Genomic DNA, 15,850 nt, shown 5'->3' on the forward strand with positions numbered 1-15,850 from the left:
ACTTGTTCATGTTGATATCTCAACATATTGTGAAAAAGTCTTCATCACCCTATGTAGAAGATGTAAAATCTCTTTAACTGCACAACTGCCAAATTCAATTAATATATGCTCCTATTTCATTTCACCCTTTGGTTAAAATTCTTTCATTCCATGTTTCCAACACACCTGATCTACAAACAATTGCTGAGTACCAGCTCTCCTGCAATTTCATTATTCCTTTTCAGTGAGTTTTTTTTTTTGTATACTCATTTGACAACTAAATACTCTCCAAATTTTTTCCTTGGTCCTTTGGTCCTGCTTTCAAGCAACAAACTTTCTCTGGAAAAATTAATCAATTCCTATAGTTTAACACTTTTAGGCTTTAATTTATAATCATTCTCAATTGCTTCACATTCCTTACTGCTTTAGTTTTTAATTTTACATATATATTTTTACATATTCTTCATTTTGTACATTTTTTCATCTGTTATAATCCTCATGGTTTTCCCACCACCACTTCAACCATGTACCATCACCATAGTCCCATGTGCTCTTCCCACCCACCCCAGTTTTGGTCTTGTTCCCTTCTCCTCCACCATAGAATGTCTCTGGTTTATAGTTGTTAGTTGATGTTCTTTTTTACTTTATTACAATTACTATTTTCTCCCCTGGTCCCTTACACTCCTCCTATAAGTGAAACTATCTAGCATTTTTTACTTTTTCTTTTTGGATTATTTCATTAAGCATGATCTTTTCCAGTTCCATCCATGAACTCGTATGAGTTTATCTTTTTGATTGCTGAGTAATATTCCACTATATATATATGTATATATATATATATGCCATTGAGAGTGATATATATTTAAAAAAAGCAACAATAAATGATGGCAAGGGTATGGAGAAAAAGGAACTCTTCTACACTGCTATGGGAATACAAACTGGTATAACCACTATGGAAAGCTGTGTGGAGGTTTCTTAAATGGAGCTTCCATACAATCCAACAATTCCACTCCTAGGTATCTACCCAAAGGACACAGAACAATAATTCAAAGGACATCTGCACCCCTATGTTTATTGCTGCTCTATTTACAATAGGGAAGATGTGAAATCAACCCAAATGCCCAAAAATACATGATTGAACCAAGAAGATGGTATATTTACCCTTTTCTTATGATTCCACATTTAAATCGTTAGCCATGAACTATTGACACCCAGATCTCATATTTCTGATAGCCATCTGGACAGCTTCTTTACCTATATGTTACTAAACTTTTTAAAATGTATTAATTAGCCTTATTGCTTTCCCTCTATTAAAGGTGGCTATCTTCAGAGGAAAGAAGTTCCATCAGCTTATATCTGTAAGTGAAGATAATATGCAGCAGATGTCCCATCAAACAGAAATGGCAACTAGCTGAATGAGAAGTAAACCTTGTTGTTTCAAGCCTATGAGACATTGGAGTTATTAGTGATTTTTATATACCTCATTCAACTTGACTGATTCAAGATCCAAAACCAAATTAATTCACTATGCCCACTCCATGTGCAATATTAACAAAATAAAACAACACAGTAACATCTTACCCAAGCCCCCTCCACACCCCCCCCCCATATCTTCTGCTTTCTTTGTCCTTTTTGAGCCATCTGGGGACATATATAGATACCACTTTCATGTCTGTCTGCATTTTATGATTCAGATAGTTCTTACGATTCTATTCCCTAAATTTTCTTAAGAGAACATATCTAAGTTCTCCTAAGATATGTTCTTTTATTTCTAGCCTTAGAATGCATATCATTACCACTTGCTGAACTATTGCAATGACTGAAAATTATATCATTCTTTCCAGCCTCAGCATTCCCTAAGTCTATCTCCCATATGGCTGTTTTAGAAAATGGAATAATTGACCACTCCACTCTGCATCTTAAAATCTTTCACCAGTGATTACAGAATAAAACTGACATGTCTTACCAGGACATGTGTGGCTTCTAAGTGTCTAGGTCCTTTCTATTTCCTCTGCCAACTTTCTGCTCTAGGAATAGCCTGCCTTTAGAAGCACTGTCATTTTTCTTTCCACTACCATACTGAACACACAGTGATTGATCCTGCTGGAAATCCAAATTGGTTTTCATGTACTTTAAAATGACTTCCTTATTTGCCCAAACAAACCTATCAATTCTCTTCTTTGTCTCATTCCTCTGTTTAGAATATGGTTTTGTTACTCAATATGGCTTGCTGTTTTATCAGATAGCTAAACATCTGTTCAGGGTTTATGTTTAAAATAGCTTAAAATTTCTTGAGAGTACATGTCAGGCACTATAGCAAAAATTCCAAATTTTAATTTTATTTAGACCAACAATAAATCTCAGGCACTGAGATATGCATTATGTACCCATTCTTGCTGATGTCATTATCTGAAACAACTTTATCTCATCCTCTTGACAGGTGGTCATTATAAGTCTTTAGGTATACATTAGATGATTTCCCTAAGAGAAACTGAATGAACAGCAGAAACACTGGAGCTTACATTTAAAACTTTTAATTACAACTTTTAAGAAGAAGTTCAGTTTTAGTATTTGAAATAAATTATGACATTTACATATCTTTCCTTTACATTATAACAAATTATACAAGTTTAATAGACCTCTATAGAAAATGATGGGTAACTTAAGAGAAGCAGAAGAACAGTAACATTGACCAACTTGTACAAGATTTCATTACTATTTGACACATACCCTTCTCAATAAAAGAATTTTCTAATTATTATTGAGTAATGATGGAATTGTGTGCGCGAAGTAATTATAGAATTATAAAGATTGAACTCAAGGTCTTGGAGGACACAGATAAGGGTTGGGGGGAATGACAAATATCTGAGAAATGAATGTAGAGCTATATGCACAAATCATTTGAGTCCAGTCTTTGGCTTTTGGCTGAAACATTCAGTCTTTTACAGCTTATGTCTTGTGAATTTTTGTATTATCTCAAATAATAATAGAGAGCTGTATGAATCTAGTCTGACAACACATTAGAAAAAAGGACAATATTCCTTTTGTAAAGCATCCATTTATTCATCATCCGTCTTTCATTCTGCCAGACCAAAGAATTAAGGCCAGTCTTTTAAATTTGGTTGGCATCTCATTTTTTTAGAATACAGAATGCATAAGCAGTTGTATTTGCCCTGGACCACAAAAGCCGTGAGATTCAGGTCAATTATCAGACAGCCACTTGGCCTTTTTGAAGAAATACACAAAGCCTGTCGAGTAGCTTAATTTTATCCCCTCCTAGCTACTTCACTAGGAAATTTGCCTTCTCGGCGAAAGTTGGACATCCACCTTCCCCCCACGCTTCCCGCAGCTACGTGTCTAAGAGCGATTAACACTTGCTCGACAAAACCTCTTCACAGGCCATTTGGGGGCTTGCACGCGTTCACACCCAGGGTTCAGCCCGTTGCTCCTTCACGCGCAGCCTTTTTGTTTATGCGGCTACAAGGGAGAGAGAGGCGGAGAGGAAACGGACCCTAAATATGCAGCAGGCCGCTGGGGTTATATAAAAGCTAGGGTCTGAGGCCGGGCGGGTGGAAGGCTTGACCGCGAGCTGTCAGCAGGACTTGGCGGAGCCGGGCGCACCATGGAGACCTCGGATCTCGCAGAGAGCGAAGCTGGAGAATGCGCTCGCTGCCGCCAACAGCAACCGTCTGCCCCAGACAGCCAGACGCCGCGTAGGGGCGCAGACTCCGGGTATAGCTCGCGGGCAGCCCCCGACGCCTCCCCATCACTCACTCCCCCGCTTCTCCCCTGCGCCCTGGGCCCTTCGCAACCGCCTGGCCCGAGCTTGGCTGCGATAAGGTCTCCAGTCTTTGGGCGCACGTCTCCTCCGCGCACCTTGTGTCCCCCACCCCACAGATCCGCCGGCTTCTGGAGACCTTGGGTTCACGCCCCAGGCAAGGAAGAGGAGGAGCCGCACCTCGTTGCGGAGGCGGTAAGTGAGCAGCGCACGCCTAGCCGCGCCTCCGAGGGACGTAGACTGTCCGTTAGGTATGGTGCGAGAGCCACACGGCTGGCTCGCTGAAGATCGCGCCTGCCGGCGCCCCTGTCGGTGGCCCTTCTGGCGCTGATGCGGTGGCGGTGTCCTTCAGAGCAACTGGCACACACGATTGGGTCAGAGAGCCAGGTTGCTAGGAACCTCGGGGTCACATTCCCAGTGGGCACGAGGAACGTTTGATTGCGCGCGTTTCCGGTTTCTGGAAGAAGGTGAGTTATAACTGCGGTTGATCTCCTTTCATTCCTAGGTATCTGATGGCTCCGGAATGACTGCAGCTTTAGGAAAGCTTTCCAATTACAGACACCCGGTTAGGTGAGTGGCAGGCCTCACCCAAGATCTCCTGAGCTTCCATCCTCAAGGGAGGGTCCGGGCATCACAGAGCTCAGCTCAGCACCTAGTGCTGCAGTTTTTCTATTGAAAAATCAACCTTCAAGGTTTTATTTTCCCTTTCTAGCCCTGCAGTTCCTTCTCTTATCAAGTTGAAAAATACAGGTGCTCATACTGTCACCTAGAAGAATTGTAAATCTGCGCACACTCACTAAACGCTTAAAGAATGCATTTATAAAAAGGAAAAGTGAGTGGTGTAGACATGTTGTGCATGCAAAGTATTTTCTTCTGACTATTAAAGGGGCTGAGTGAAATTAATTTCACATTAGGCAGTGTGTGTACAATAATCTCTTGTAATATTGTTCTCTTGCAGTTGTACAGCAAATCAAGCTAAGATTGTAAGAGAAAATGAAAATGTACTAAAAGCCCTAAATATTACTTAGGATCATAAAAGTGATCAAAAATTAATTGATATAATAGTGAGAAGCTAGCGTAAACAACGACATCCTTCCTGTTAGAATCTGTAGCTTTTATTCAGATGAAAGTTTAATTCTGCCCTTTGCTTCAGGGAGCTGTTAAATGAAACCCCATATGATGTTTGTAAAACATGTATAGGTTTATAAATAGTTTCTAATATTTCTATTAGTGCACGTTGATTAATTTTTTATCGTGTGCTAGCAATAGTGAAGGACCCAGGAAACAATAATAATGGTCCAGTGGCAAGTTGCAGTAGAGTTCAGGTTGGTCAGTTTTACAAGTAGGCAGAGGTGGTCAAGTACCTAACTGCCAAGAAGGAGTAGGGCTCAGGAGTGTATATATTATAGGCTGTGGTTGCCTAGGACATCTTGAAGTTTGCAAGTAAGGAAGGTAGGGACAGATGAAATAGTTCAAGGAAAGACATAAAGGGCGATATCACAGTTCAATTTGAAAGCACTGAGAAGCAGAAATTTGGGTGCAGGAAGCTGTGATTATTCCAGCAGGGAATCCAAAGGCCAATTTTTACACTTTGGCTCAGTTTTGTTCTGAACTCAAGGGCATTATTCTGCAGGTGGTACTAGGAAATTACTTAAAATCAAAGAATTTTAATGAGATGAGTATGTGATCATATTTGTGTTTCAGAAGAATTACTAAAGTAATATTGGAAATTGTTGCATTTGTTCAGGCTAGAATGATAAAGACCATTTCTAAGGCATTGAGAGTGGGGATGGGACTGGTTGAATTTGGGAACTAGTTTGGTAATGAAATAGATTAGGGTTAAAAATGCTTTGGATAAGGTAGGTGAAGAGGTAAAAAGACAGACTAGCTTCCAAGCTGTGACTGATTAGCAGGTAAATACGATCCTATCACAAAGGATATTAGGGCTTAAATGAAATTTGGGAAGCAAGATAAGTGGTTTTCCATTTATGGTATTTACTTTGCTTAGGGCCATCCAGATAGAGACATCCTTTTGAAAGGTTGATCAGCTAGCCAGCATTCAGATCTTAAATGAAATATAGATGTGGGAGCCTTTGGAAAAGGAGTAGCTGGGGAAATTATGGTACTAAGTAATGTTATCTTAATGTGAGAGAAGAGAGATTTTTTTTTTAAAGATTTATTCATTTGTGCATACAGAACTGGGGTACAGGCCTGAGACTCAGGGGTGGCGAAAGACTTCGCCAGAGACAGAGTGGGGAGCAGAACAGGCAGATCGATGAAGTACACTACTGCCGAGAGCAGTGAGCGGGTCAGGAGAGGTCTACCACACCATGTGGTCACCTCCGGGGCAGGTGGGGCGGGTGGGAATCGAACTCATGGGGAAGTGGTTTCAGCTTCTTAGTGCAGTGCTTTAACCCGCTGCGCCACCAGGGAGGGACGAGAAGAAAGATATTTACTAGTGATAACCCCCTGGAGGAAGGCCAACTTCTAACCTATATAGAGAGATATAGAGGTCCATGAAGATGACTGAAAAGAACCACTCAGAATAGGGGGAATTCAAGAAATTATCATGTCCTTTGGAAGAAAAAAATGGTCAGTGAGAAATTCTGTTGAGACTATGTGAAACAATTAAACAGTATTCTTTGGCACATGCAGTTGCCCTGACACATTATTTCCTATATAGCTTTTCCTTCCTTTTCTGAACTGTTGTGGGAATATCAGTGAGGCTGGAGTTGTGGGGATGAAAGAATTCAGCAAAGACAGAGTGGTGAATTTATTGAAATACACTGCTAAGGGAAGTGGCAGGTGAGCTGGGAGAAGTCTGTGTCCTAAGGAGGACTTGAGGCTCTCTCTCTCATACTCTTGTTATAGGGCTTTCTAATTCGAGGTGTCATTTTGCACCCGTTATCTGCTGGGATAGCTGGTCTCCAGCATTGGCCTTTGACACAGAAGCATGTTCTGGACTCTGCTTCTGCATTTCTGGAGCTAGGCTGGCTTTTCTGGTCATGCCGATCAGTTTTATGTTCTTGTCCCCAACAAAGCCTATCTATTCCCTAGTCTAGCCTCCCAAACTTGCCTGCTGAGTCAGGAGTGGGAGCTTAGTTTATACCCTTTTTCAACTGTCCCCTGACATTAAATATGTATGTATGTAAGTAAATACAATGACTTATTGTCCAGGTCATTTATATATTCATTTTCATTTCAATCTGTCATAGTATTGTGTGTCTCTGTTAACTTCTTGAGAGTAGGGACCATGACTTATTCATCTTTGAGTCATGGATTATGTCTGGAATACAGGTCACTAAAATGCTTATGAAGTGATTAAATTGTTGATAGGTACTTACTGAGGCATAATGTATACAAATTTTCCTGTCATTTTGCTAGAAACACTTATAAACTATATTCTATTTTTCTGTCTTATAAAATGGGGCATATTAGATATAATGTAACCTTCTCTTTATTAGAATTAAAGAGGGGTTTAGATATCGGGGCCATTTATTCTACGTTAAGATCACTGCTCTGTAGTTGACTTTTCTGTTATATCCCTTCTCTTTTCTTCCCCTCAAAAGCAAACAATAGAAAACTTGATGTCAAGATTACTATTTGCCAGACATTTGAAATTCTGAGGTAATCATGTTTACACAGTAATCATTGTGTAAAACTGGTGTCATTCTCAGAATACTAAAATGGTTAACCCAAATTAAGTTGGATGGAGTGAAGGGGGAGGATATGTGATCAGTATTGGAGTTAGAGGTATCTCAAACTGGGAGTGCATATGCAAACTTTTAAAAATACTTCTTTTTGTACTTTTCTAGATTTTCACTGGTCATATATGTAATAGAGTTTGAAACAAGATCTTTGATTTCTGTCTTTGGATAAAATGCATAAAATTTTATCATCTTTATGAAATTGGCTGTCATCAGAATTTTAATTCAGTAATAGCATTTACTTTTTCCCTAAATGAATTTAGAAATTGGAAGACAAACCTTTTGTACTTCATAAGAATAAATATATATATTATCCCTGAAGTGAGCTAGATATTAGTCTTATGCATACAGGGTTTAGTGTGAATTTGTTTGATTCAATTTATAATTTGGGTAGAGATTCAAAATGATCCACCAACTATTTGGTAAGTGGATTCAATGAAAGCTGTGATAGTAATATTTATAAGCTATCATAAGGCTGTATTTAAATATACAATAAATCAATTATTAAATATATAGAGCTCTTGAAATTTGAACATTACTTAAGTATAAGGATTTCAAGTATGAAATATAAAGCAAATTATGTTGTTTGCTTCTTTCAGACTGTTTTGGCCCAAATCAAAGTGTTATGATTACTTATATCAAGAAGCAGAAGCTCTTCTGAAAAATTTTCCAATTCAAGCCACAATTTCTTTTTATGAAGATTCTGATAGTGAAGATGAAATTGAGGAGCTGATCTGTGAAAATTAATCTAATGATTTACTTTTGATGACATTCAAGCCTTGTAGGACATAAAATTAGTGTACAAATGTACCATAATCCTCTCAGAATAACTTATTTGTATATAAATTATTAATAAAATGAAATATTTTGTAATTATTATGGTATTTTGGCCTTTTTTTATCCCTACAATATAATTCATTTTTAGAATTTAAAAATAGGTTCTATTTATACATTACTGTTTACAAAAGATAATTTTGACCTCTTCAGTAAATAAAAATTTATCTTTCATTATGATTTTACAAATATTTAGTTATAGCTTTGCAAGAACTGTCAACACTTTGTTTTCTAGTCTGAGTTTTGTAACATGCACACTGAATGTTGTAATTACAGAAGAATATTAGATAATGAAGAGAATTGTTCACACATTATTATTATGTATTTGCCAGCAGATGGTGAAAAACACTTTAAAATTTTTCTTTTTTTTAAAAAAAGATTTATTTATTTATGTATACAAGATCCAGGGTACAGGCCAGAGGTGCAGGAGTGTGAGAGGATTCACCAGAGAAAAGTGGGGAACAGAACAGGTGGATCTACCTACACTGTTAAAGGGAGCAGCAGGTAGGAAAGAAGAGGTCTGACATGCCATGTGGTTCACCTCCCTGGCAGGGTTGGAGCACATGCTTCAGTGGCTGCAGATAGCTCAAGAGTGCTTCATTTTAATCCCTTGCACTAAGAGAGGGCCCTAAATAATTTTCTAATTGAGAATGGGATCAGGAGTACTAAATTTTAGGTATCTTTAATGAGTGATGTTTTATAATTTCTCTTAAACACTCCTGTAATGTCCCTAAATCTGGGGGGGGGGTAGATATGTGTTTTTAATATGCGTGGTACTACAATGAGACTTTATGAACAAATGTTTAAATAACTATCACTTACTTAGAGTTCCAAAAAGTGGAGTCAGAAGATGAGAATTTGATAGTATTTTCTCACTTCTCTCTAAGGTGCAGCTAAGACAATTAACAGATAGGAAACATTTTCTTGTATGTTGTCTTCTTTTGCTCTACTTCTCTGCTTCTGATGTTCCCATGTAAAAAATTTCTTATGGGAAATGAAATAAGACATTTTCATTGATTTGTCTTTCTTATATAGACTTACAAAAGAATGCATCATCATCTAGTAAATTTGAAATAGGGGTATTTTGCAAAGTAAATGTGACAAATAAAACTATGATCATGAAGTTCTTTTAGTTCAAATACAACCTTTTCATGATAAACATTTTGATTGCCAATGAAAATGTTTCTATATTACTCCAGGATGCTAATGGACAGAGATTGAATGGCTATGTACATTCACATACTTTTCCTTCTGCTTGGAAAAAATTCTATAAAAATTGATTACAGGCATTTTATAGAGATGGTAATTGGAATAAAGCAAGGTCAAACCATGTTTCAGAGTTGGGGCAAGTTAATAATGGAAAGAAGAGTAGAGAGTTAACTTCCTCTTCTGAAAACCATCCTTGCTTGACTGGATTCTGCTCTTGGATGTGTATGTTCCTAAAAGGACTTGCAAAGAATTCAAGCCTTAGATACTAGTACTTGTCTGCACTGTGCTGATACTTTCATTATTATGATGGAATACTATGAAAGGTCGCTGGCTTTTATTGGGTGTTTACTATTAATCAGGCATCGTAGTGCATAGTTTTCACATGACATCTCACTTCATCCTTACTAAATAAAATCTGAAATTATGCATATGGAAAAAGTGAAGCTTTACAATATTAAAGCAACTTGTATAGGAGTTAGCCTTTAAGTTCAGAAATATTGAATCATAAAGCTAACTGTTTAGCACTTCATTTGGGAGTGAGCTATGCCAACACACAGTTCCTGGTATCAGGGAAGATAGAAAATTAGATGAAGAGAAATGTGTGAGTAGATAAGTAGAAAAAAAAAAGACTTAGAACGTCTTTGACTCATTCATTAGTCATTAGCGTGGGTTCTTAAAAGCTTACTTTTCTCTTCACCCCATAGGAATAACATGTTTATATCTGACACTTTAGCATTTAAAGGTTCTGTTTGAGGTACAGCCTGCTGCCTCAGAAGAGTTTCAGAGATGTCAACATGCTTTAATATTAGTATTCCAAGTAATGTGTTGATAGTCTTTAATGGACAGATACTTGTGTTCTGTGTTAACAGGACTTTACAGAATTAATTCTCAGATTCGGTCAGCACCAAGGCAAAGGAACAGCTTCAAGCTAATACTTTTCAGCAAAAGCTGTCACCGCCTGTGGGTGCTGAAGTTCAGGGAGCAGGAATAACGGAGCATGCGTACTTCCTGCTGGTTCCACCTCTTCTAGCTCTCCTTCCTTCCCATTGGCTCCACCCTTTATGGCCTCTACGTGTTGCGTCACGGCGCGCCTCACCCCGGCGACCCCGGAAGTGGGTCAGGGGCCTGGCCTCTGCCCGGCCCTGGAGCCGGAGCAGGAGGTGTTACCGTAACTCTGCTATCCCGACTGCCAGCGATCCCGGGGGGCCCGGGCCAGGGATCCAAGATGTTGAACGTCCCTTCTCAGTCCTTTCCGGCCCCCAGCTCACAGCAGCGCGTCGCCTCCGGGGGGCGTAGCAAGGTAAGCAGGTGACTCCCGGGTCTCTCCGCACCAGCCTTTCTACTTCTCGCGCGGTCCTTTCTCTCCTGACAGGTCTTCAGCCTCCTGTCCTCCCTCCAGCCTCATTCCTTCCTGCCCTTGCTGGCACCCACGTCGCCTCCAGTCCTCGAATTCTCCTAATCTCCCCCCTTACCTAGTAATCTCTTTTCTTTACCATCTTTTTATCCCATTCTGTTATTCCTTTTCTTGAACTCCCTCCACTCCCCCAACCCCCCCCCCCACCCCCGCTAATTTAAGTATACAATACAGAAATAGGTACTGTGCTTGCCTTAATGTGGGAACTTAGAACTCTCTTGCCTTCTTTAGTAATCGTCCTCCTCTCCAGTCTTGTTCCCGTTCCGAACGTTGTGAATGATAGAGATTTCCTCGCAGAAGGTAAAGAATGGCCGGTGGCCACAGAGATCAGATTGTCACCATCCCAGGGGACTCCAGGAGCTCAGGTTTTGAAGAAGCCAAGCCCTGGTTAGATTGCTATAGACACACCCTGCCTTTCTTCCTCTGGTACCTGACGCTTGTTTTATCACTGCTTTTCTACTGAAATCCGTGCTGGCTTTGAAGTTAATAATTGTACTGTTTAAGTTTTGCTTAATCAAAGTTCCTGTTAGCAACAGGTGAACTACAAATGTATTTCAAATTTGCAAAATTGAGTAACATTGTCCCCAGTGTTCATTGTTATATGAATGTTGCCCCTCCTGTTATTTGTTCCTCATTCTGTAACCACATCTACATGTTTTTGTTTTTGAACTTTCTACCTACTTAGGCTGCGCCTTTTCATTTATGAGCTGGTAGGTCTTAACTTTATTCGGGACCTTCACCAGTTTTCTTATTTTCTCTACTTAGACCTGAAGTTTAGATCACGGTTATAAGTTCAGGGATCAATAATTTTTATTAGCTTTTCAGAAGTAAGTAAACCTGACTGTAATAATAACATAGCTGGGGTTTATTCAGTGTTTACTGGTGGCCATACTGTATGTTCTAAGTATTTTGGGTGTCATATATCTGGTTACTTATTTAATCTTTGCAGTGATTCTGTATGTGGGTGCTTTTGTTATCTCCATTTCACAGAAGAGAAAATTGGTTAAGAAATGTTTACACTGGGCCTTCCCTGGTGGCGCAGCGGGTTAAAGCACAGCACTGAGAATCTAAAGCCGCTTCCACATGAGTTCAATTCCTGCCTGCCCCGGGAGGTGACCACATGGTGTGGCAGACCTCTCCTGACCGCCCGCTGCTCCCCTCTACAGTGTACTTCCTCCATCTGCCTGTTCTGTTCCCTGCTCTGTCTCTGGTGAAGCCTCTCACCGCCCCTGAGCTTCTGGCCTGTTCTGTATGCACAAATAAATAAATCTTAAAAAAAAAAAAAAAGAAATGTTTACACTGGACTGTGGTGATGGCACATGGGTGATTTGGTGATGGGAAACCCAAGGGGATTGCAACTGAGGTGGAAAAATACACAAAAATATGTAAAAATAAACTTATCTAACATATGTGTGTGTGTAATACACACACACACACATATATAAAAGAAATGTTCCTTTAGATTTAGAGGATTGATCGGCTATGACTGACTGTGACTTTTCACTCAGCCATCCTCTTATTTGACCTGTTTCTTTCTATAAGCTAAATGCTTGGCTGAATGGTATTTTTATCCAGAGAGAGGAGTTAGAATTGCTACTCTTCTCCACTAAAACTGCCAAACATTTCTCAGGTTCCATTTAAAGACAAAAGTCCATAAGGAGTTACAGCAAAAGTGACTCTTTAGGTCCAAAAAGAGGACAAAAAAAGATTATTGTACATTTCAAAAGAAAAAAGCCCAAATTATGAAATGCCTGGCAGCCCATTGTAGGGAATTTGTAGACTTATAATATGCAGAGCTGCTGAAGTAGGGATGGTCCATGATTAAATTTTCATTTTCAATTACTTTAACTATTATGCAGATTATGAAGAGAGTCAAATGTTTTTGGTTTGGGGTAGGAAAATTCATTTTCTTGCACTTAAGGTCCAGAGAGTTCCAGTGATGTAAAAGTGGGACATTGTGGGTTAGTAAGAGAGAATGTGAAATTGGAAAGACACCACAGGCCTACACACTTAGTTATTTGGGGGATAAATGAATGCCTAAAACAGGTTTGACTCATAAAAGTGAAGTGTGTAAATGCCTTTGTCTTTCAGACTCTTATAACAAAATTCCATAGATTAAGTGGCTCATAAACAACAAATTTATTTCTTCTGTTTTGGAGGCTGGGAAGTTGAAGCTCAGTTTTATATCTGTTGTGGGCCTGATTGCCTATTCAGAGCTATCGTTTCCATGTCCTTACTTGGTAGAACTAGTGAAGGAACTCTCCAAGGCTTATTTTATAAGGACACTAATTTATAGGACCTAGTCATCTGCCAGAGACCCTATTTGCTAATGGACATTGGGACATTGGACTTTAGGATTTCAGCACATGAGTTGGAGTGGGAGGACACACAAATATTTAGTGAATGATAAGCTTCCTTGAATATGTCTACTTTTACATTAAACATTTCCATAGTATGTTGTTAACTAGTTATACAAGTTAGACAGTAACCTTATCCTATATAGAGAGATCTCTTGCAGAATTTCCATTAGGTTATCTTAACTGGTTAGAATACTAATGCTCTTACCTAACAGTTTATTTTACAAAAGTAGAACAAAGCACCAAATCCCAAATACCCTGTTATTAAATCTTCTAGGCAGGTATAAGCACATTTTTCTGCAAAAGGCCACACAATATTTTAGGCTTTAAGGTCCCTATAAGGGATGAAGTCTTCACCACCACTACTGCCACAGATAGCTCAGTGGCTGTATAATAACAGGAACATCAGCTTCCCAATTGTTTCCCCAGAATATTCGGTTCACACTTGGTAGAACCAGTACCAGAACATGTTTCCTGATCCTAGGCTTAAGGTTAATCTTGTTATACTGTGACATACAGGACACTATGATGAACATTGATGTGACAATTCTAAGCTCTGCTTCATGCCCAGATATCTAGTATAATGTTTAATTTACTTATAACTTTAAATTATAGAATTATAAATTGCAGCAAAATGATTTTGACAACTTTCAAATGCTATAAAGAGATTTGTTAAATTGTTAGATTTGCGTTTTCTTATCTTTTAAAATGGGAATAAGAATAATGAACAGCCTGAACACAAGTAGCAAGGAGACAGGAAAGCAAAGAACCTGAAGAATCCACACTGAATTCTTTCCTTTTTCTGTGTAGGTTCCTCTAAAACAGGGCAGAAGTCTGATGGATTGGATTCGATTGACCAAAAGTGGAAAGGACCTTACAGGATTACAAGGCAGGTTAATTGAAGTAACTGAAGAAGAACTGAAAAAACACAACAAAAAAGATGATTGTTGGATATGCATAAGAGGTAGGTGGTATTTTTTATGTATAATATGACATGTTGGTTGGGCTTTCCAGTTACAATTCTATATAACCCAATGATACTGTTTTTTTGTGATATGACTCATAATTAGACAATAATATAGACAATATCATATAATTCTGAATGTGGACTATATATCTTCTTTAGATAATTGTTTACTTAACATCCCTGTACTATAGTCCTTTTGAAAGAAAGCAGATGTCGGGCATCCCTGGAGTACAGGGTTTAAAATCACAGCACTATCAAGTTATCACCAGCCACTGCAGCATAAGAATTTTTATTGACTGCCATGCCTTATATATACATGAATGGTAGAACCTGAGGTATTTATATTCATAAATGGGTGTACTTTTTCTGGCAGACAACTAAGTTGAGTCATTCTAGTTAATTCTTGAGCCGGGTTTGGGGTTTAAGTTTGCTATTGTTACTATCAAAGTACCACAGGCTTTAAATTCTTCCACAAGTGGGTCATTACCACTGTGTTTTTAAAATGAGAGCTGCAGTTCAGGAGGATTGTCTCATTGTTCTTGCTCTACTCTTAGCTGAATGTCTACCCTGTATACCTGAGTAGTGTCTCTATGCTTTTGTCTCTCTCCCAGTGGTAGACTGCTCTTGTACTTGATGCTAGACTTGTAGGGAGAGCATGAGTTTTTGTAGTTTCTTTTTTCAGCCTCTGTCCTACTATATAACCCCTGAGCTCCAGGGAATGATCTTTCTCAGTGCTCTGTCCCTTTCACGATGGAAATCTCCTCTGACTCCTACTCAGGGCAGAATCTAGATTGGAGGCAGATGTTTTGCCTTGTCCTGTCTCTCAGCACAGAATTGGTTCATACCAGCAGGAGAAGAGGAGGAAGACAGGCTGAGTAGTATGCAGGGTATGAGCAGTTCCCTGACTCTCTTCCAGTTCTAGAAAATCTTCTATTTGTATCAATGCAGAATCTGGGCACGAGTCCTTCCTCCAGTGTTTTTGCCTGAATATCAGTGCAGGGTAAAGGAGGATGTGTTTTTCCCACCCTTTCTGGTAGCAGTTAACTTCTGCCTGATGTCAGTGCAGGACTGAAAGGTAGAAGGCTTTACTTTCCAGCATAATTAATGATTGCTTCATGTCAGGGTTCAACCTGTAATAGGTGAATATCTCCCTTCAACCTTACTAGAGGTGGATGACCGTGCTGTATGAAGACCATAAGTGTAGATAGATTTCCTTGGTACCCTGCTCTGCTTGCAAGTCTTGGAGCAGCTACTACATACTTGTACCACCAATGGGTCTTTTTCAGCTCTTCCCTGCTTTCTCACAAATATCTCATGAGGTAGAGACTATGGAAAAAAGACAGGAAACAATCCATCAGGTGGTGAATGGCTAAGGAATCCTCTTGTTCTGGAGGTTTCCAGACTTCTAAAGTGGCACTAGTATGTACTGAACCCTTGTTTCAGTTGTTTTTGTAATGACTTCTCTTTTTTCCTGTGGTCTGTCAAAATTAAAGCAATTTATGTGTGCCATTCCCTTAGATGGGCTTGTCACTCTGAAATTTAGATTATTGGTTGCCTTTTGACCTCATCTTACTAATGGGCTAAAAAGCTTGTGATTTTTTTTTT

General features: G+C 39.1%; 2 protein-coding genes across 3 annotated transcripts in view; both read left to right on the forward strand.

Annotated features, from left to right (window-relative positions):
* The first annotated feature begins 2,595 nt into the window (after nucleotides 1-2,595).
* On the forward strand, nucleotides 2,596-8,284 carry RIPPLY2 (ripply transcriptional repressor 2). Of its 2 annotated transcripts, XM_004674058.2 has the most exons (3): nucleotides 2,596-3,952; nucleotides 4,263-4,327; nucleotides 8,064-8,284. In XM_004674058.2, exons 1-3 carry the CDS (start codon nucleotides 3,602-3,604, stop codon nucleotides 8,209-8,211), a joined length of 564 nt encoding a protein of 187 aa, XP_004674115.1. In that variant the 5' UTR covers nucleotides 2,596-3,601; the 3' UTR covers nucleotides 8,212-8,284. The 2 variants fall into 2 exon arrangements, 1 of the variants encoding a protein (XP_004674115.1); XR_001145375.1 differs by lacking the exons at nucleotides 2,596-3,952; nucleotides 4,263-4,327 and adding an exon at nucleotides 4,008-4,224 and having other exon boundaries at nucleotides 8,064-8,143.
* Nucleotides 8,285-10,626: 2,342 nt separating this feature from the next.
* Nucleotides 10,627-15,850, forward strand: part of LOC101623989 (cytochrome b5 reductase 4) — a 52,539-nt gene continuing 47,315 nt past the window's right edge. Inside the window, exons 1-2 of the mRNA XM_004673657.2 lie at nucleotides 10,627-10,807; nucleotides 14,089-14,242. Coding sequence (XP_004673714.1) covers nucleotides 10,733-10,807; nucleotides 14,089-14,242 — 229 coding nt within the window. The 5' untranslated portion in view covers nucleotides 10,627-10,732. The remainder of the gene's footprint in view (nucleotides 10,808-14,088; nucleotides 14,243-15,850) is intronic.

The sequence above is a fragment of the Condylura cristata genome, unplaced genomic scaffold, assembly GCF_000260355.1.
Source record: "Condylura cristata isolate star-nosed mole 26May11 unplaced genomic scaffold, ConCri1.0 scaffold00001, whole genome shotgun sequence".
In the NCBI taxonomy this organism is placed as follows: domain Eukaryota; kingdom Metazoa; phylum Chordata; class Mammalia; order Eulipotyphla; family Talpidae; genus Condylura; species Condylura cristata.